Source organism: Cricetulus griseus, chromosome 4, assembly GCF_003668045.3.
Source record: "Cricetulus griseus strain 17A/GY chromosome 4, alternate assembly CriGri-PICRH-1.0, whole genome shotgun sequence".
NCBI classification, from domain to species: Eukaryota; Metazoa; Chordata; class Mammalia; order Rodentia; family Cricetidae; genus Cricetulus; species Cricetulus griseus.
The window spans coordinates 3,579,987-3,602,720 of NC_048597.1; the positions used below are offsets into that span (position 1 = coordinate 3,579,987).

Genomic DNA, 22,734 nt, shown 5'->3' on the forward strand with positions numbered 1-22,734 from the left:
GCCACTAACCACTAGCCACTAGCCACTAGCCACTAGCCACTAGCCACTAGCCACTAACAACCACTAACCACTAACCACTAACCACTAACCACTAACCACTAACCACTCTTGCTGTTTCCAAGTGGCCACCAGTGCTTTCAGAAGGATGGAAGTGTTCTGGCTGGTGCTAATTAAGGTGGAAGGGACAGTTAGGAGACAGTTGACTCTACTAGCAAGAGGGAAAGCAAAAGAACACTTCCATAAGAGAGCCGTGAGAAACAGCTTTTGGACATCATGTATACAAACTCATGTCTGTAATACCAGCGCTGAGGAGGTGGAGGCAAGAAGATTACCACAAATTTGGTGCTGGCCTAGGCTACATGGGTTCCAGGTCAGCCTGGGCTACAGAGTGAGACCCCGTTTCCAAAATTTTTACCAATTTTTTTGTCGGGGGGGGGGATTACATTAATGAGAATGGCCACGGTCATTTTGGGAGGATATTTTGATCTTCAGAGTTTTGGGCTAGCCCAGCTCTTCAGCCGTGGGCTCATCTCTCTAGCAGTCCTGACCCTCTCTTCTCTTTCTCCCCTTCTGAATCTACTCCAGGAACTCGCTCCCTCCGCTCTGTACCCTCCTCCCATGAAGTCCAAGCCTGAGAGGACAAAAATTGGGCTGGAACTAATTTAATGGCTGAGTGACCTCACAGTGGAGAAACAGCCGGATCCTAATAGGGGGCTTTGTCTCCATTCCCACCCTGGCTGGTAGCATGCCAGTCAAGAGTCAGGCGGGAGACACAGGTGGAAGCGATTAGAGCTGTCAGAAACTTTGAAAAATTGATTCTGGAGGCTGAGCGAATAGATTGGAGCTGACAGTGTTGTCCTAAAGATTCTAAGGGAAAATCCTGTAGTTTAATTTGAAATCCCTTGATTATTCATTAACTCTCCAGATGGCTTTTGTTGGTGTTTTACATATTAATGCCTGTATTGTGTTATCCACGTACTCTTAATGTGCACACAGGTAATAGGCAGGGAATAAACTTGTTGGTAAGTGTCTCAAATTAATGGGATATTAGCGTAATTGTGAAATAAAAAGGGTTTTAAGAAGTTGATTGCTTTGGAATAATTAATGTGAGATTTTTTTAAAAAATGGGCCAATTTAGTACTTTAAGAAAGTGAAAATGATTGGTGAGTTCCCACTTATTTGAATGTTTACGTCTAAATTAAAGTTTAGGATATAATTCCAGGGTTTGACTTCTGCAACGGTCACGACTGAAGGGCTATTCTGGCAAGTTTTCCAGGAATTTTATTTGGTTGATCCACTTCAGCACCGAATTAAGTTAACCCTTCTCACGCCAGGCTACTCATGTTGAGTTACTTTAGGGCCTGTTTTTAATGTGCTGGGTTTGGTGTTGTTGTTGTTGTTGTTGTTGTTGTTGGTGGTGTGTGTGTGTGTGTGTGTGTGTTATGTGCATGTGTTCATGTGAGTGCATTGTTGTATACGTGTGAAGGCCAGAAGTTGATGTAGTACTTCCCTCAATTGCTCTCCACCTGCTTTGTTTTTTGGGGTGGGGCAGGGTCTCTCACTGAGTCTGGAGCTTGTGGGATCAGCTAAGTTAAGTCCCCCCCCCCAGCCCTGGGATTACCTTTTATACGAGTGGGTGTGATCCAGACTCAGGTCTGTGTGTTTGAGTGGCAAGCATGGAATTTGCGAGGCAGAGGTCCATTTCTTACTGGGGCAGTGAGTGTCTTATGTTCACAGTGTGCTCTGGTTAGGTGACATTTCACTGGAATGGAGCGTCTAGGCTTCTCTCACAAATCTGGTGTCTTGGTGAGCTTGCATTGCTGTCACAAAGAAGACAGAAGAGACTACAGCAGGTTCTTGAGGACAAGCTCTGTTCCTCCCCCATTGGAGGTGAGAAACAGGAGACCAGGGTGGCTGGGGACAATTCTGCTGAGGGCCCCTCTGGGTCGCACATAGCTGCCTTCCAGCGTAGTTTGTTTGAATGTGGGAAGGGATGAGAGCCTCTTGTATGAACCCCATCCTAAAGGCTCAACTTTTGCAACCTCATCCTCTCCCAGGCCCCTCCTCCTCATACCATTGCTGGGGTGGAGAAATGCAGACACTCAAGCCATTGTACTGTTTAACCCGAAGCATCCTGATCTTCGCTGTACCAAAGAGTACAGGTGAATGTAGCCAGGGATACAGCAAACGTTCATTCTTTAGGGGAGGCAACCTGTTCAGCCACAGCAAAGACTAGGCAGGCCAAAGGTCCTGCTGAGGCTTTCCAAACCACAGCCTGGTCTTTTAAATACTCTCAGTGGTGGCAGTCTGAATCTGAAAGCATGTGTCAAAATTGTGTAGTCGTTGTGGGTCCCTCACTCCAGCACTTAGGGTGGATACTGTAATGGTCCTCTTGTCTTGGGATAATGGTTCCAGAACGTACTAGACCAGGTTGCGTCAACCTTTTCCACTCAGAGCTTTTTTTTGCCCAGGGAATTTTTTAAAGACATCACCTGATGAAAACACCAGAATTTTGAGAGAAACCTAGAAGGTCTATTCCAATGAAATGTCACCTTAATATATATGTATATAAAATAGGTGTGTAGATCAAGCATTTACTAAAAACAAATCATAAAGCAATTTATTTAAAAACAGTTCTTCAGTGCATACATACCATTTATTTAATACAAAAGAAAATTTGCATATCACTGAGATGCATGGCCTTGTTTATTTTTACATAACTGCAAATTTTGGCTGAATATTTGACCCTGTAGGAAACAGCCTCACCCGTTCTTTTTCACAGTCGATTGGCACTTTGATTTTTGTAGTCATCAACGCTGAGAACACTGTTTTGCTTAAATACAAAGAGACAGAAGTATGTTCAGGGCCAATTCAGAAATTGTTGGAAATTGTTCTAATTCCAAGTCAAAATTTACAAAATGATGTTTTCAAAAGAAACTCAACTCAGATAGAAAGTTTAAAACCAGACATTCTAACATGACCAGAAGATAGACTAAATCGAGGCCTGGAAAGATGGTTGATTTGGTCAAAGCTTCTGCTTCCTGTAAAAAACACACACTAATTTGGTACTTTTGAGATAGAGGCTGGTAGGCAAATAGGTAAAGTCCTATTTTTCCATAATTAAACCGTTATGTTTCTAGAAGAATAGAAGAATTCATCTTGGTTTGCTTTGTGTTCAGAAACCTCCTATTGTTGCCAAATTTTGTGTTGTTTCCATTCCGTCCAGACACAGTAGAAGAGCTGTGTCTTAGACCAATAGCTCCAAGAGAATGGATAACTTTACACTATTCCCTTCTCTGCATTGTGTACTTGGTAATCATTTGTTTGTCTTAATTTAATGTTCAGCCACTCAGCTAATCACGCATGAGCACCAGCTGTATGTAGGTCCCAGTTGGTGGGGTGAGGTCCTTGTGCTTAATTCCCAGATCTGTGTAAACTTGATGTGGTCTCACACACCTGTGACCACAGCACTCGGACTGTGGAGGTAGTTCAAGGTCACGGTTACATAGAGAGTTTAAGGCTATCCCGGGCTACACGAGACCATGTCTCACAATGAAGGAAAGAAAGAAGAAAAGAGGAAAGTAGAAAAAGAGAAGCATTCAGTAAAGAGAACCTGGAGGGCGTCTCTGGAATATAATTCTTGTAGCTCAGGCTCATCTTAGAGGAAAACGCTGAGGAGACAACTGCAGTTTAGAAGTGGCCCGAAACCCCTCGGTGACTGGAAATGTGCTCCCTGGCGCCCACAGGGTGAAAGGAGGTGGCCTATAGCACAGGGCTATGGCCTGACCTAGGCCAACCCAGGGTGTCACCTACTAGCCATCTGGCACGCCAGCCAGGGATGCTGAGCACAAGGGAGGCTGGTGCACGGCTTTGGCTACCAGGCCTGGACTGAGTGAGTCTCATGACTTTCCACTGTGAAAATGTCAGGCTCATTGGTGCCCGCTCATACACTCAGAAGTGCAAGGGGGTAGTTAGTGCAAGGCTCTTTGCAGGGTCTCTAGCTCGCAGGGGGAGGTTGGTGAGGAGTCATTTAACCTGTTTGTCTCTTGGAGAACACAGACAGCCACTTACTTGGAAACTGAGGGAAAAAAACCAAGACTTAGAATATATGTATATTTGTTTTGAGTTTTTCTTTAACGTTGACATGATTTTTGACCAGACTGGGATCTGATCATACTTCTGGTCCTAGGAGGAAACATTACTGTCCAGCCTGCCTACAAGATCCTAACTTTACCTGTAGTCAAGGCTGTAAACGGGTCTGGTTCAATAAGACATGCGTAAGAAAAACTTTTCAAAAGTTGGTTTATGGGTTAACACGAGTCCTAACTTGAGACTTTTAGATAGGTTTAGAATGGAGTGTTCACAGAGGCATGACCGTTCACCTGTGTACACTTGGTGTGGAGGCAGAGGCTGAGTCCCGGGTTGACAAATGCATCGTATTAAAGCCCTGTAAATGTGTAAAGAAAAAGTAACTGTAATATCGTGTTGGGTAGTCAAGCGGATTATTTTCCCTCCTGTTTATCAAAGCGTCTTTTCCTGGCTTCCACCTCTTTGCTGACTTTGCTTTGTGGCTTATTTAGAACTTTTGTTTTTCTTTCAGATCAAATACTCACCTGCTTTGGGGCAAAGTGAGTGGTTCTCACCTCCCCTTTAAAAGCTTTTACACACCGGCACACCTTGGGCGCAGAGGTCTGTTTCTGCATGAAGGCTATTCCGTCACTTGGAGAGCCCAAAGCCACATTTTTTCTGCATTGCACAAGAAGTCATTCATCATTTTCATTTTTTGTTTGGCTCTCCCTGAAGAGTATTCAAATTAGTGAGAAGGAGAGCGGTGAGGTCATTGGCTGGCAGAGGGGGCTTCTCTTAGGGTGTGGGAAGGGGGAGCAGGGAGCTTGGAAAGGAAAGGCCTCTCCCTGCCTCTCTGCCTGTGGGTTCTAGAGGTCCCCCGAATGCTGACAGAGGTCCCGCAGTTGAAGCTGGATAATGTGTGTGTGTGTGCCCGTCAGCGTTGACCTGAAACTGAAAGTGCATTATGGGTGGCCGTGTTAGCAACCTGGAAACATTGGGCTACAGCCTCTATCTCATGTCCTTTCCACAGTCTGGAATACAAGGTGAATCTCCTAGCCTTTGTGGGCCAGTTTCCTTGTTTGTAAAACGAGAAGGTTGTGTTGCATATCTGGCTTATTTTTTTAAGCAATAAACTCCTTATCAAATGAGGTAGTTTTCAGAAGCCTATAATACAAATGGGCTTTCTCAGGCGTAGGGCCTTGAGGGTGGAGGTGGGACCAGAAGGTACCTGAAGTCCATCAAGCCGGGTCCTCACTTGTTGACTGTCTTACTCCCTTTATTCCACACCCTGCTCTAAAAAGGATTTAAGGCAATGGGGATCTCCCCTTCTTTCATGTCCTTTATGCCTCCTGGAGATGCCGTCCAGTCAACACGGAACATGCTCTGCCATGTGTACATGCCTTATTTACAGCTCATGGTTCCTGACTTCTCCAGGGTTGTAGTAGTGATGGATGACTAGGATTTCCCTCTGGGGTCCAGGGAAATCTGGTGGGTTCCATGTCCCTGTCATGCAAAGTGGCCACTGTCATGGGGAGAAATTGTCCAGGTGAGTGTTTAAATGCTTCCCCTTGGAGTTAAGTGACATCCAAGAAGGAAGTCTGTCCTGGGTTCACTTTCAAGCCAAGCATCCAGACTGTGGAGGGGTGGGGCACGGAACTGGGGGAGCTTGGCATGGTGGTACACATCTGTAATCCAAGCCTTTGGGAGGCAGAGGCAGGAAGATTAGGACTTCAAGGTCATGTTCAGCTACATAGCAGGCTTTGAGACCAGCTTGGAATATGTGAAACCCGTCAAAATAAACAACCAGCCAACTACACAGGAGTAGTGAGACTGTGCTAAGAACTTGGCTGCCTTGGGAGCTGCCCCTGGGCCCATAGAACCACGTGGAGGCCTAAGAGGACCAGAAGGGTGGCGGGAGGGGAAGGGTCAGGGCTGGGGGTGCTCCCAGTGAGGTCTTACTAACATTTCATATCTTGGGGTTCCCTCAAAGCTTGCTTGGGTGGTTGGCATATACCATCCAGGCCCTGCCTGGCATCAGTGCGAGGCCACTCACGCTTAGAACAGGGTACAGAGTTTGAGGCTTCCACAAGTTCTGCCTTCGCTCCTTCCTGAGGTTATTATCTGTGATTTTTTCCCCTCGTTTTCAGCATCCTTCATGCTTTTGAAACCCATCAGTGGTGCTCTTTCTTCTCAAAAGGAACACAAGACAAAATGTAATCTGACTTTTAGCATTCAGTGATGTCTGTGGAGGTGATCCAAGGCGCTTAGGTATTGGAGCCTTGATTGTGACCTCAGGTGAGAATCTGTGGTGTTGGGGCTGTGGCTGTGACCTCAGGTGAGAATCTGTGGTGTTGGGGCTGTGGCTGTGACCGCAGGTGGGAATCTGTGGTGTTGGGGCTGTGGCTGTGACCTCAGGTGAGAATCTGTGGTGTTGGGGCTGTGACTGTGACCTCAGGTGAGAATCTGCAGTGTTTAGAAGCTGTGGTGTTTAAAGCTCCGTGATGAGCCAGCAAGGCCCTGGCTTTAGGCTCCTCTTCCCTTGCCCTTGTGTTCCCTTCCTGTGCCTGGCGACTGCTGAGTATCCACTGGGTCTTTGTGGAATCGAGGCCTTTAGGAGATGGCAGCAGCATCTACAGATGTTGTTACCCAGAACACAGTTGTGAAACAAGTCCTCTCTGTCATGGCATTGTCACGATTGGGATTGTGTGGTGGTTTGCTTGGCGTCTTCCATGTGCACATCCGCCAGGCAGTGTTTGCCTTACATCTGAAAGGCCAGACACCCCTCAGAGGGTGCCCCTCAGTGCTCTGGGCAGCCATACCAAGTCCTGTCCTGGGATCAGATAACAAATACTGAGCTCATGCCAGCTCAGTGTCTCTGAATGGGTGAGTCTTCATACACCCATCCCATTCCACAGTGGAAATCTGACCATGACTCTGTAACTTAACTATGTCCCAAGTGATTGTGAAGTCTTTATTAGTTTAAGAATATCTTGATTGCCACTAAGGAGTTTCTTATCCCATATGGTTTGTTCTCTAAGCATTTCCGTCTTAGTGGGACAGGATGTTTGTTCCTCTGTGCCATTATCTGTAAATGTGGGTGCTATTTCTAAGACCTACATAAGGGTGATGGCCGCCGCACCCAGGGCTCTCGTGCAGCTGCCAGCCCTGGTCCTGACCTGCAGCACTCTCTCGGTTTCCTTGAGTGGCAGCTAGGTTAGGACATTTTTAGTTAATACAACTTCCTGTGAGAATTGGAGCTGCTTTCCTGGTAGCTTCTGTTGAGTTCACGGTAACCCTTCAAAGGTCAGCCACCATGAATGCAATTATGGAAGTCTCGTTCTCATGTTGTGTGAACTTGAAAACAGAACTGAATTAATGGTCAGATTTTAAAAAATAAACAAGAGTGCCAGAGACCTGTGGGGCAACATGAAAATGTCTAATATATGTATAATCGGAGGTCCAGGAGGATGAGAGAGAGAGAGAGAGAGAGAGAGAGAGAGAGACTATTTGAAGAAATAACAGCCAGATGTTCTCCCAGTTTGGCAAAAGACATAAATTTACAGGTTTGAGAAGTTCAGCTAACCGAAGCAAGGTAAATACGATGAAATCACCTAGGCACACCACACACATTGCCAGAGCCCCAAATCACAAAGAAATGTGTCAGTCAGTCGGAGGAAACCAGCACTTCAGGTACAGAAGGACAGGGTGTTCCCCAGAAGCCGCAGAGTCCAGAGACCATGTTTACAGGGGCAAAACAGTGTTTTTAAAAGCTCAAAGAAAATAGAGCTGTCAATCCAGATTTTACACACGCCAGAACAAGCTTCTACAGGGAAGAACGTGCCAGGGTGCAGGTGAGAGCCAGTTCCTGGGAGTCAGAGGACACACACCAGAGGGAAAGAAGGCAGTGGGATTGCATGAGGAGGGAACACTTGGTGCCTGGCTGGTGGCCCTGTCTTGGATGCTGAGACCCTCAGGAGGTGTGGGGGCTAGTTGGAAGGAGTGGGCAACTAGGGATAGGCCTTAAGGTTTGGTAACTTAATTCTGCTCTGTGTTTGCTGACTACCGACACATGTGATCCAGCTGTCCACACTCCTACTGCAACCCCCGCCCTGATTGGACTCTCAAAACTGTGGCCAAATAAACCCTTCCTCCTTTAGTTGCTTTTGTAAATTTTACTTTTCTCATAGCAGTGAGGAAAGTAACTAATCCAGAAGGCTCTGTGGGTGAATTGAAAAAACCCCTTTCTACCCACTTCTTAAACATGTTGTGGGCATCTTCCTGAAGCGAATTTCTGCTGCCGTCTTGCGCAGTCTGCATGAAGATGCAGTGCCTATGGCAGCTCCGGCCTCCAGGTCAGCCAAGTAGGGAAGTCTACTGTGGCTGCACACACAGTGGTCATGCTAAGAGGAGGTGTGAGTTAGGAATGGATGCCGTAAGCCCTAGGGTAGCCAGGAAAACGTAAGAGAATAGATGCCGTTAAAAACCAAGCCGAGGCTCTGGAGAGAGGGCTCAGCAGTTAGGAACACTTGTTGCTCCTGCAGAGGACCCAGGTTTGGTTCCCAGCACCCACACGGTGACTCGCAACCATCTGGGGATCAAATGCCCTTTCCTGGTGTATATGGGTACCAGGCATGTATGTGGGTTGAGTTCTTTTGGAGGCTCTTGTCACTAGGTCGGTGACCAAAACTCCGTCATTTTCCTCCGTAGCATCTATACACAGACATTTTAGATACAGTGGATAGACTGTGGCTTGTACTTACAATGGAGCTATAAAAAGAAAAACAGCCGGTCCAACAAGATAGCTGAATGGCTTAGGGTGTTTACCACTTACAACATGAGTTCAATCCCAGGGACATACTTGGCAGGAGAGAACAGACTCCCGAAAGTTCTTGTCTGGTGTCCACATACATGCCACGGCATGCGCACACCCAAACATGTTATACACACATGTACACACATACAGATTAATACATGTGCTGGAAAGAGGAATATTACTCGGCAGTCAGTGTTCAAGCTGATGCATACACGTGTGTGTGTGTGTGTGTGTGTGTAAATCCATAAACTTCATGCAGAGCAAGAGAGCATGCGGTTCGCTTCCCTTGTATGAAGTTCTGGGACAGGCTGGAAGGAGTCACGGCTGTTGGCTGTGCAGCAGAGGAAGGAAAGCAGGAAAGGGGCTCGCGCCACCTCCTGAGGTGTCTAGAGGTTGTGCTGACCCCAGTGTGCCCATCTGCCCAAGTCCAGCAGACCGGGCACACTGCAGCCAGCCAGTGCCACACAAAAACTGAAATACAGGGCTGGAGTTAACGACACGGAGACTGACGCAGAGGGGGCTGCCTGTGATCATGTTGAAATGGGTAAGGTAGTAAGATGGACGGACGGACGGACGGACGGACGGACTGACTGATGGTTTGATGTGCACTAAAGCAAGTATTTAGAATACAGGTGGCAGGATTTAGGTGGCCAGCACAGGGGTGCTCCTGCCAAAATTCAACCTTCTTGTAACGTGTCAGTATTTTTATAATGAGCAAATCAACATGGAGTTTTTATTTTTTAAGTAGCATTGAAATTATATTTAAAATAGATTAAAATTAAAAATGATTTTAAGTAAACTTTTGGTCACCCTCGTTGTGTCTGTAAAAGCTGCTTCACCGAGAGAGATGCATGGTTACACACCTGTTGTTTTCTGTCTCTCTCTCTCTGTCTCTCTCTCTGTCTGTCTCTCTGTCTCTGTCTGTCTGTCTGTCTGTCTCTCTCTCTCTCTCTTAAATGTGTTCAGCCCTCTCTCCTTCCTTGAAGAAAACATTGTAAGTTCTATGAGAAGCATAAAGTCAAGCTGAAGTGTTGCTTCTGGTGACTTCCTTAGGTCTTAGGGGGCTCCAAGTACTCAAGTTTAAAACAAAAACCTCAGTCTGTATTCTCACTCTTTGAAAACCCAGGGGCCTAATTTCTCTTTATTTATGCCCCTAGTGAAAATATTTTAAAAATCTAAATTTGTATGCACATAAAGTTTTCATTTCTCACACCTCATATCACACAGCCTCCTGTCATGGCCTTTACAAGTGTGTGCAGAATATGGGGCTCCCCGCTGGGCACCTGGCTGCTCTCCGGGTTGCCATAAAATATTCTACCTCGCTTTAAAAAAAGAAAAGATACAATTAGCAGTGTTCTCATTATTGAAAATACTCTCATTAATGCATATTCTGATGTAATTTTATTCCATAATCCCTCAAAAGAGCCTCAGGAGGGAAGTGGGATTCCGACCCAAGTGGGGGTCAGTGCCAAGCTTTTCCTCCTTCCCCCATGCCTTTTTTGGCCCTTCCACCTCTGAGCTTCAAACTGTCCCCCAGACCCAGGAGGCCAGGGGCACTGTCTCCAAGCCTTGGTGTCTCCCAACAGTTGGGTTGAAGTTCCTCCCTGGGAGTTGGTCCTTGAGGTGATTTTCCTCTTGTGTTGTGTGTGTTAAAGCGCCTCTCTTCTCGTCTCCAACATGAGTGGAGTCAGTGTCTGAGGATGTACAGAGAGGCCAATTCTTGCTGTTTACCCAGTTTTTAAATTAATAGTTACCCGGTAGCTTGGCCAATACATTTAAGATGTGAGAAAGGAGACGGGTGAGATGGCTCGGTGGGTAAAGCCCTTGTTGGGCAAGTGTGAGGCCCTGAGTTCAGATCCCCAGACCTCCTGTAAAAAGATGAGTGTCCTGGGGAGGCGGAGACAGGGGGACCCCTGGAACTTGCTGGCCAACTTGGCCAGCCAAATCCGTGACCTCCATGTAAAAATTAAGGTAGGATACAACACAACAGAGGACCACTGAGGCAGACACTTGACATCCACCCACCTGTCCTGCTCATGTATCACACATGAACACACACACACACACACACACACACACACACACACACACACACAGAGTGATAACGCATGTGAGTGAAGAATCACCAGTAAGCCCATAGTAGCAGTGATAACATTCGCCTTGCCTGTGGGTGAGCTCTTTCTGTGTGCTTGGTGTGACCTCACCTTCTCCCCGAAACTTTCTACAGATAGCAAGAAGCCTAAAGTGCGGGTGAGGGGGTGTTCCTCCTGCCAGGAGCTCCGTACCAGGGCAGCAGGCCCTGCTCCTACCAGTAGTACTGGGGCCAGAAGCGAAGCAGCCCGGCCTCCCGCTGACAGTCCTTCAGTATCGATTTCTGGAGTCTCTTAAGTAAAAACACACATGCTCCGGTGTGGAGTTAATTTTAAAGTCTCGATAAAACAACTCTTCAGATTCTTTGCAATCCGGGGCTCTGAAACTAGGGCCTCCTGGGCGCTGTTGAAAATGCAGTTTTCTCAGGTTCCCTCTGCCTCGCTCCCCGAAGAGGCTGAAACAGCAGCAGTCTAGGTTTTTCTGTTAAGAGCCCCACCCCCACATTGCAAAATTAAAAAATAAAGTAAAATAAAAGTGATTCTAGGTAGAAAGCATCAGTCCCTGCTTTTTTAAGGTCATGGTTTAGGTGGGACTAAAAGTCTGGTTTAACCCACGTGTGGTAAGCACACGATTAAGGATGCCAACATTTAAAATTCAGGGAGAATGAAACAAGGCTGTGGGAGCTAACGGACGTTCTTACAAGGCAGACCCTGGAACGGGCCAGTCCTTGTAAATGCGAGAATCGTTGGGTGTCAGTGAGACTGTTCCAGTGTCACCAGACTCTGCATCCTGCTTTGTGTTCTCCTGGGCTTTCTGAAATTCAAAATGCAGGGCATAGGGCTCATCCTAGGGATGAGATTAGATTTGAAAGTAGGGATCTGTTTTTTAAAGTTATGATTCTTGTGTGGGTGGTGTGGAGGGGTGCATGCCATGGTACAGTGTTAAAGGTGAGAGAACAACTTTGCAAATTGGTTCTCCCCTTTCAGCTTTACGTGGGTTCCAGTGATCAAACTCAGGTGGCCACTCTTTACTCGCCGAGCTGTATCACTAGCCCAAAAATCTTTCTGTCATGGCATGTCTGAAAGAATATTTATATAACATTAAACATCCTTCTTTTAATGAGTTGGTTCATTAACAACAACAACAAAACACTTATAACTGTATAATTGTTCCCACCGAATGTCTTAGCCACGACCAGGGAGGCTGAGCTCAGGCCTCCCCACCTGGTGTTATGACTTCACTGGGAGCTGCTGGAACTTGGAGAGTTCGGCTCCTGTGTGCTTCCTGCTCTCAGGGTGGAACCAGGCACACTTGGTCCTCTACCCCACATCCTGTTCCAGCCCAGGACTCTCCTAGACTTCAGTGTATTCACTGCCCTAGGTTCTGGAAACACAGACGTGGAGGTGCACGGCCCAGCTCCTACAGTAGCCCAGCAGAGACAAAGTTCCTTGGTTGTTCCAGGCAATTATTTTGTACTCTTCCCAGAGTGGGAGTAATAGGAAGTCTTTCCTGTACCAGCTTTTATTTTGGGCATTGTTTATTTATTTTTTTACACTTTAGGAATTATCAGAAATAGTAGTATAGTAGACTCAAAATAGAAGCCTAATGAAACCCTTGGAGGAACTGTGAAATCAGTACTCAAATCATTAAGAGCTCAGTGTTACTAGTTTGTTGTTTAACACAGGGGTGCATTTTCTTTCTTTTCTTTTTTTTTTAAATTTTTTTAAAGATTTTTTTATTTATTATGTGTACAGTGTTCTGTCTGTATGTATCCCTGCAGGCCAGAAGAGGGCACCAGATCTCATTACAGATGGTTGTAAGCCCCCATGTGGTTGCTGGGAATTGAACTCAGGACCTCTGGAAGAGCAGCCAGTGCTCTTAACCTCTGAGCCATCTCTCCAGCCCCTGCATTTTCTTTTTATAAACTTAAAAACTACAACTGACATTGAGGTACACCGCTGTTCCTTTCCTGTCTTTATCTTTGTCCTTCCTGTCTGTCATTCTTGCCTCTGTAGTCACTACTGAGAGATGTGTCTGCTTTTCTATCTAGTACTACATATAAGCTATCTAGAACCACCTATAAACTAGTACTGTATATGAACTACACGTGTTAGGATAAAAGACTGGATTGCCATAGACACTCACCCATCCACAGTCTATTAATTTAGTCATTTGGTTAGTTTTTGTTGACCCCTGGCCTTGCATATGCTAGGAAAGTTTTCTACTACTGAGTTGCACTCTCAGCCTCTTTTAAATGTTGTGGTCAGGGTCTTGCTAAATTGCCCAGGCTGACCTCAAAGTTTTCTATCCCTTTGCCTCAGCCTCAGAAGTAGCTAGCTGGTGTCCCGGTGTGGGCCACTGCACTCAGCTAACAGATTGTCTTTAAAATCGAGAGTCTGGGGATTAACTCAGGCAGAGCCCTCCTGTACCTCAAATGTGTATGCTCAGTCCCCCCATCACAGAGAGAATGGGAGAGGTGTTTAGTTTCATTCCGTGCGACAGCCCTGCCCTCTTGGCAAGGTTGTGGTGTCTTCTGTCGTGGGAACTGGGCAGGCAGGGATGTGTGTTCGTGGCTGATAGCTGTTGTTGAACTGTCCTAACCTGAGAAGGGGCCCCAGGTTGTGCTTCAGCCCTTGTGATGGAGAGGACCCTCTACTCTGCAAAGGTCTGTGACTGTTTTTATGGTTTAATGATGATGATGGGGGGCGGCGGGAGGTGGGTAACCATCCCCTTCCTCAGCTTCCTAGAAATGAAAACATGAGCACTAGTATACAGTCCTTTGGGGAATAGTTGTGATTGAGTAGATTCATTAGAGCAGAAGACTTTTTTAGAACTACTTGTTTTATAGCCAGCTTCAATTACTAATTTATTTCTACTTAGCCCTTATTTAGTATCAATTTCCAGTCTGTAGCTGAAGATGATAAAGATGAAACCGCATCATTTGAAGGAAATGAAAGTTACCTTTTGATTTAGAGGCAGCGGCTCTGGGGCCTGATAGCTTTAAGAAGTTTATGATGGAAGGAATGCGGCCTGTGTGTTTTTACCAGGGATCTGCTCCGCCATGGAAAGCCACCTAAACGAGAAGGGCCCACCTTTTGTAGGCCGGTTGGGGGAGGGAGTGTACACATGGTCATGAGTGTGGACTCAGGAGATAACCTCGCCATCTCGTAGAAGTGTAACAACAGAACAGTCTTCTCTCTGGTTTCCAGGCAGTGTTTATAGTCACGTATGGGGCTAGAGAGATGGCTCAGTTGCTAAGACACTTGTTGCTCACCCATGAGAACCAGGGTTCAGACCCCAGCACATTGGGCAGCTCACAAACTGCTCCAACGGACCTGGTGCCTTATTCTGGGCATCCACATACACAAGTGGGAAAATAGTCACACACAGGAACACAGACATGGACACATAGACACATACACACGGATGCACACACACAGACATGTACACATAGATACACACAGACACACACAAACCTTAAAAAAGATTTGTAATCACATGCATGTATTAAAATATTTTCCCCTTGTTATGCCTGCCTTCTACGTCTAAATTTCATTTTTGAAAATACAAGCCCCTCAATCCTATAGTATCAAAGTAGCCTTCAGTATTCCTCCCGCTGCCTGCACTCCAGAAACTAAGGATTAGTCCTTCACACTCCTCACCAGACTAATTACGCCCACATTGAAAGTCTGTAAAGTCTATGCAGCTCAAGCTCCCCGAAGCAGGACAGCACATGCAGACTCGGGAAGCTGTGAGCTCTGAGGTTCTTTCCCCCTTCCAAAAGGAGAGCAGTTTGAAGCTTCATTGAATGGAACTATGAAAAAGATTGAGTATTATTTTACAATAATTTTAGACTTTCATGACTGAAATTAAACACGGCAGTTTTAAAGGTATATTTTTACTTGAACTTTTACAAGCCCAGGACATGTTTTTATTAAAAAATCGGACTCAGCACCTTATATGTAGTGCAATACCAGATGTGAGACATGAGGGGGATTGCTGGGCCACCTGCTTACTGTGTATTAAAAACTTGTGTGGTGGCTGATGTCATATGAAGTGTGTATGACGGGGAATAATTTTGAGTTATTAGACCATATCAGAATATTAAGGGTCACTGCTGGTGGAATGTTCAGAATTTTCTATCACATTTTACTGTTTGTTTGGAAAAACCACGGTTGGAATGATGACCCTTCTGTTAAAAATGAGGGAGAAAAACCCAAAAGCAACGAAAAAAAAAAAAAAAAAAAAAACGCGAATCAGAGACTGCAGGGGTGTGTGCTTTCATTTAGCTGGGAATGAGATCACGTGAGGGTCAGATCTCTGATTTGCTGGACTCCATGCGGGGCGAGCTGCCATGTAATTCACAGAGCTTTCTCCGGAATCTCCTGTTCATTTCGTCTCTTTCTAGCATTGTTCGTTCATCTTTTCCCACCTTTGTCTGCCTCCTTGGCTTTGCTCGGCCCTGAAGTAACAAAGCTTTGGTTTCAGGGTCGGCCCACTGTGGTAGACCAGAAGTCTGCAGCCTGGCTTGGTGTAGGCTGTAGGTGTAGGTACACTTGAACTAGGAGTATGTGAGTGGCAAATGCTAAAGTTTTCATGGCCTTGGGCTCCACATGGACTCCTTTCCGAAATGTTTGTGCACACAGCAGCCTGCTCCCCTCCGCCTCCCCATTCACCCTTGCATCAGTGCCTTTTTACCCAGTCATAATCTTGCTGTACTTGGCTTCTCTGAATGGAGCAAAGTCCAGGTGTCACATTAAAAACAATGTGGGAGCCCGGTGGTGGTGCCTATGGTCTCAGCACTCGGGAGGCAGAGGCAGAGGCAGACGGATCTCTGTGAGTTTGAGGCCAGCTTGGTCTCCAGAGCTACACAGAGAATCTCTGTCTCAAAAAAAAAAACAAAAAACAAAACAACAACAACAACAACAACAACAAAATCAAAAAACCAAAACACCCCCACCCCAAACCAAACCAAACCAAGCCAAATCAAACCGCTGTGGGAAGTACTGGCCCAAGAAAGCAAGTGACACAGTGAGTTCCTTCTGCTCATCCGATAGGGTCTTTTTCACTTAGGACAGATTGGAGCAGGATTTAGACAGTCTGTCATTCAACAGGTCATTTAGAAAGACTCAGGTGACAGATACAGCTGCGATATAGGTAGATAACTTAAAAGGAGTTAAAAGAGTTGAGAGGCATTGCCACAATAAGCTCACTCTGTTTCCCCTGCACAGGCAAGCTTTCCAAGCGATTGGCATCTAACTAACAAAATACAGAACAGGAATGAGCCGATGTTGATTGACACCTATCTCTTTCTGGCAAGAAGTAACATTCCTCTATGGCTATAATCTTTAAAGGCCTTTTTGTCTAATTAAGAAATGTGTTTCCAGGCTGGAAGGATGAATCAGCCAGTAAATGTACTTGCCTGGCAATATGAGTTCTGCAACCAGAACCCATGTACCTCAGAGTTGTCTCCTCTCTCTCTCTCTCTCTCTCTCTTTCTCTCTCTCTCTCTCTCTCTCTCCCTCCCTCCCTCCCTCCCTCCCTCCCTCTCTCTCTCTCTCTCTCTCTCTCTCTCTGTGTGTGTGTGTGTGTGTCTACATATGCCATGACACACAGCCATAGACAGACACACACACCAATGATAGATTTTCAAAGTTTTAAAAATTTAAAAATACTATTTCCAATAACTTTCAAACATTGTAGGTAACATTTTAATCAAAATTGGCAACACTTAGGGTTTTAAGTAGTTCTCTGTTATTAATGATGAGAACTGAATCATTGCCCAGTTAAAAAATTGATGTTTAGGATTTAATGGTCACTAGAAATAAGATAATTTAAAACACTTATTTTTATGTAAGTATTTGTAATGTGGGCATGACAGTTGGGGTTGTGGGTGAGGTGGCAGAGCGCTTGCCCAGCTGTGTGAGGCCCTGGGTTCAATCCCCAGTGTTTTATAAAATAGATGTGGTAGTACACACACCCACATCCTTAGGAGGTGAGAGCAGGCTGCCTGAGAGGGAGCAGAGGAAGGAGAGAGGGAGGGAGAGGGAATCTTTAGCTTAGGTGTTGTTTTTTGATAACTTTCCGGTTTTGTAACTATACTGAAAAATGTCTATCCTTTTGACAATCTGGGTGACACCATAGTGCAAATACAAATCAGATCAGGTCCCCCCCATTTCTGAAAAGCTTACAGGACTCTCACTCACAGCCTCCAAAGTCAAGCCCCTTGGAGGAGAATGGCCAGCAGCTGTCGCTGGTTGGCTCCCCTGCCACATTGCTCATCATCTTCATACTTACTGTTTCAATTTCACCTCATACTGCTATTTCAAAAACGCTGTCCTCACTTGGTCTCCCCAGCCCACTGTTCCCAATCTCACTCATCCCACTGCGCAGTCAGTGAGTCCTCTCTGTTCTGGAAGCCTTGATCTAGGTGAATGGTCCTTCCTTGATCTAAGTGAACACCCCTTCCTTTGTCTAGGTGAGCACCCCTTCCTTGGTCTAGGTGAGCACCTCTTCCTTGATCTAAGTGAACACCTCTTCCTTGATCTAAGTGAACACCCCTTCCTTGGTCTAGGTGAACACCCCTTCTTTGGTCTAGGTGAACACCTCTTCCTTTGTCTAGGTGAACACCCCTTCCTTGGTCTAGGTGAACACCCCTTCCTTTGTCTAGGTGAACACCCCTTCCTTGGTCTAGGTGAGCACCCCTTCCTTGGTCTAGGTGAGCACCCCTTCCTTGGTCTAGGTGAGCACCCCTTCCTTGGTCTAGGTGAACACCCCTTCCTTGGTCTAGGTGAGCACCTCTTCCTTGGTCTAGATGAGCACCCCTTCCTTGGTCTAGGTGAGCACCCCTTCTTTGGTCTAGGTGAACACCCCTTCCTTGGTCTAGATGAACACCCCTTCCTTGGTCTATGTGAGCACCCCTTCTTTGGTCTAGGTGAACACCCCTTCCTTTGTCTAGGTGAGCACCCCTTCCTTGATCTAAGTGAACACCCCTTCCTTTGTCTAGGTGAACACCCCTTCCTTGGTCTAGGTGAGCACCCCTTCCTTGATCTAAGTGAACACCCCTTCCTTGGTCTAGGTGAACACCCCTTCCTTGGTCTAGGTGAGCACCCCTTCCTTGGTCTAGGTGAGCACCCCTTCCTTGGTCTAGGTGAGCACCCCTTCCTTGGTCTAGGTGAACACCCCTTCCTTGGTCTAGGTGAGCACCCCTTCCTTGGTCTAGGTGAACACCCCTTCCTTGATCTAAGTGAACACCCCTTCCTTTGTCTAGGTGAACACCCCTTCCTTGGTCTAGGTGAGCACCTCTTCCTTGGTCTAGATGAGCACCCCTTCCTTTGTCTAGGTGAGCACCCCTTCCTTGGTCTAGGTGAACACCCCTTCCTTTGTCTAGGTGAACACCCCTTCCCTTGTCTAGGTGAACACCCCTTCCTTTGTCTAGGTGAGCACCCCTTCCTTTGTCTAGGTGAGCACCCCTTCCTTTGTCTAGGTGAGCACCCCTTCCTTTGTCTAGGTGAGCACCTCTTTCTTGGTCTAGGTGAGCACCCCTTCCTTTGTCTAGGTGAGCACCTCTTTCTTGGTCTAGGCGAACGCTCCTACAATGCTTTATTGTACTGCTTGCAGATCTACATGTTACACTGTGTGGCTTTCATGTTTCCCTCTGTGGGTGCTGCCTGGGAGGATTCTGTGACTCATGAGGTGTTCACTTCCCATTGATGAGAACTGAGGAGTTCGTAACGGTTAAGAAACAGTGGTGCGGCATGGGGTGATGGGAATCATGGTCCTTCACCAGCGTCAGTACCAAACTGCCTTCCGTTAACAAGATACCAGGCTGTCCTCCATTAACTTCCAGTTCTACCACTCAGCCTTGGTGTGGATGTGGTTTGAGTCAGTTTTCAAGGGCTCAGGAGCTGGGGGAGCTTGGTGCTCGTTGTGGTTTGGTAAGAGGTGGTGAGACCTAGAGAGTGGTGACTGGGAGGTTGGTACTGGCTCCTCTGAATGGATGGCTTGATCCCTGTGGTCCTTGTGTGTGAGAGGCATACATTCCCACCATATTCTGTTCTCTTTGAGGCCCTCACCAGACCAGAGTGGAAGCTGGTGGCCTGTCCTTGAACTTCAGAACTGTCAACAACAACAGTGGGTTTGAAGCTGGCATGGATAACAGGCGACCATGTTAATAAAAACAGCAACAAACAACAAAACATAGAATATATTAACCATCTCTTGGTAAAATGAATCCCCATGGCTGGAGCGGCTGATGATAGCTGAGGTTTTTCGGATATGTGTCAGGGCACAGTGACGATGGTGTGAAGGAAGGGGGTGTGTGACTGGAAGCTTATGGGGCTCACTCCCTCTGGGTGTTCTGATCTGGGGACATGAATGCAATCCTGAAGAATGGGCACTGTGTTTCTCCTGATTGTCCTTGAGTGCCTCTAGCCCTGAGCACAGAACCTGGTCAGCATTCCATAAATGCCCATGGAAATAAAATCAAGTAATTTTTCTGTCAACATATCCACCATTGGGAGAGGTGGAAAATCAGGAAAATGAATACCATGCATTTAACTTGTTTTCACACTTGTTTTATTGAAGCGCTCTGTGAAAATAAACCCAGGAGGACGGTAATTGATTGAGTGATAATTTCTAAGTGGCAGCGTGTTAAAGTAGCTAAGTGGCTCCTACTGGGGAGAAATTACCCAGTCACTCTGAGCCGCCGCTGCACTTGTCTTAACTACGGTAAACATCCATCGCTCTTCAGGTGTGCTGTGTCCAAACTGGACATGCTTTAGGAGATTCGGTATTGCCTATTCCAGGTGAGTCTCAGAGAGAAATCATTCTTTTGCCTTTTTATCTATTGCTTTTTTTCCTTCAGGCTCCCCTCAGTGCAAAATCAAGCCAGCGGTTGAACTGACAGTTGGTTCATTTGATGCACAAAGTTGATAAGAGCATCACAGTGTGTTTCTGCCAGCTGTGGCTTAGAGCTAAAAAGCAAATCTCTCTGTGTAAGACTTGGAGTTTTAGATCTTATGTCAGCCAGCCCTCACTTTGGTCCCCCCAGTCCTTACTACCTCATTCATTCAAGCTTTGTTCTATGTGGCCAGTTTGGGAAATTACTATGGCTTATTGGGGGTGTGGCCTCCTGGTGGGCGTGGCCTCCTGGTGGGTGTGGCTGGAGTCCTATCCATCAGTCACTGACTGGATGATCTTGGGGAAACTAGGTGACCTAGGAGAAGCCACATGATCTCTCTGCGTAGTTTCCGCACCCAGTAAAATTCAGGAGTAATAATGGGCCACCTATGTGTCCTGTGTAACAGGGTGCATGTGCACACACCCGCTGTCCTGTCCCATCTCATATTTGACCAGCATTGAGTTGGTGCTGTGTGCCTGTCAGCAGTGTGAGCCAGTGACCTGTAGGGAACTACTCCAGGTCAGGGGTCAGGGCCAGCCCTGTCCTCAGCAGCTGATGGTTTCTGCATAACTGCAAGATTCTCGTCCCTCCTCCCTCCCCCTCCCCTGTGCCTGAGGGCCACAAGCAGCATGGCTGGTGGGTACTTCTCCAGGGTTACTTTCCCTGGGCCAGAGCACCCACCTGGACACTGCCTCCCTGTCCTGTTCACATCCTTACTGGGCTGTGCTGATGGCTCGGCTCACCGGGTACCTGCCATACCGCGTGAGAAGTCCAGGTCAATCTCTAGAACTCGTGCAGTAAGTCAGAGGTGGTGTTGTGTGTTTGTAATCCAGGGCCAGGCAGGTAGAGACTGGCAGATGCCTGTGGCTTGATGGCCGGCCATCCAAGCATAGTGAGTTCCAGGTCTCAATAAACAGCGTTGACATCACCCACGGAATGACGTCTGCATATGCGGCAGTGTGGCGCCATTCAAAGTGCCCACTGCTTTCATTAACGTATTCATGAATTTAAGACAGTCAAAGAATGGCACTGCGGGCAAAAGTGAGAGTGTGTGTGTGCGTGTATGTGTGTGTGTGCACGCATGCATGCATGCGTGTGTGTGATGTGTTCATGTGTACATGCATGTATGTATGGTGTGTAAGCATGCGTGTGTCTGGGGTGTGTGTATGCATGCGTTAGATTTTCCATGCTAATAAATCCTTGTCCTGCACCGTTTCTGACTTTGGAATACGTTAGCAATCTCATGCACTGTCTTGTGCCCACCTCATAACCAGAGGTGAGAGAACACAGTCCCTAGATGTGGTTTTCTCTTAACTAGGTGATTATTGGTGTTGGGTGCTGTGGGCATTTGTGGGTTTTCTTTCTGCTGGTTTCGTTTCATTGCTTCGTGGGCTGTGTTGCATTGCCTGATGCTGGGGTTCCTAGAAAGGTCTGCTCAGCATGCTGACTGGGCCTGCAGGGAATTTCAAGGGACTGCTGTTAGCGCGGTGTGTGTTCTATCCCTCGGACCCATAAAAGCCCCGGTTTTTATTTGAAGTTGGAGCCTGGCTATTTTGGGAAGTCTCACCTGTATTTATTGCGTTTGTATGTCATTTCAGAACTTAGCCTTCCCTCCCTGCACAGTGGAGTGGTTCTGTGCTGCAGTTTTAATGCTGCAGGCACCCCATAGCGTGTCCCACTGCCTTGCCCCTGGTTTTCAAACAAGTTAGACCCACTACATTTTAAAAACTGCGTATTTGAGACATAATTCATATCCTATAACATTGGGGCATTTACAGTATGCATGCAATCAATTTGGTGACTTTTAGCATGTCCTCACTACAGTCCATCTTAGACTGTTTCATCATCCTCCCCAAGGAATACCTGTACCCATACTCAGTCACGCTAGGTACACCCTCAGGTCCCTCCCCAGCCTAGGTGGCCACCATCTGTTGCTACGGGTTTGCCTGTCCTGAGCCTTGAATACAACTAGAGTTATAAGCTTCAGCTTCCTGTGTCAGTCATCCCTTACTTCCTGAAGTGTATGTGTGCACGTGTGAGTGAGTGTGTGTGTGTGCATGTGTGAGCAAGTATGTGTATTCTGAGTGAATATATGTGCATGTATGTGAGCATTGTGTGTGTACATTTGCACAAATGTGCATATGTATACATGTGTGTGCATGTGTGATCGAGAGTGTGTGCATGTGTGTGTACATTTGCCTGTGTGAGCATCTTTGCACATGCATGTGCATGCCATGTGTGCATGTGTGTGTGAATGTGAGCGAGTGTGTGCATGCATGTATAAGTGCATGTGTGATCGAGTGTGTGCTTGTATGTGTGCATTGTGTGTGTGTACATTTGCACGTGTGTGCACATGTGTAACTATGTGCATGCCATGTGTGCATGTAGTGCTGGAAATCAAAACCAGGTAAGCTGTGCTTTGCCACTGTACTGTACACCCAGCATGCAGTGGAAATTCTTCATGTTGGAACACGTCTATTTCTCGCTTTCATAATAAACATTTTACATCTGCCGTTAGATTTGTAGGTTCTATGACCTGTCTGCATGCACTGTTTTAAAAACCAGTGTAATGTTTAAATTTCAAAAGAAGTAAGAAATAAGGTACTTTATTAAAATAAAACAGTATGCGTATGTTCATTTCTGGTCACCCTTGAGGTGGGATTTGATAGTTAGGCACCCATGCCTTTGCTCGGAGTCACAGGCTGTTGGGCAGCTCAGCCATCAGCATTTCACATGACCAGACACCATGACGCTGTGCCTGTGTAGACTCTGCCTGTCTCACACCGGTGTACATGGTGGTAACATCTTTGGAACACTTGGTGTGTAATAAAACTGTACAAAAGATACTTTCTGTTTGGAG

General features: G+C 46.5%; 1 protein-coding gene across 7 annotated transcripts in view; it reads left to right on the top strand.

Annotated features, from left to right (window-relative positions):
* The window catches only part of Hlcs (holocarboxylase synthetase), a 176,963-nt gene that overhangs the window by 74,673 nt on the left and 79,556 nt on the right, over positions 1-22,734 (top strand). Inside the window, exon 7 of one of the 7 annotated variants that reach the window (XM_035444287.1) lies at positions 4,601-4,832. The exons of the other annotated variants lie outside the window; for them this stretch is intronic. Coding sequence (XP_035300178.1) covers positions 4,601-4,817 — 217 coding nt within the window. The 3' untranslated portion in view covers positions 4,818-4,832. Of the gene's footprint in view, positions 1-4,600; positions 4,833-22,734 lie in introns of those variants that run through there. 7 annotated transcript variants of the gene reach the window in all.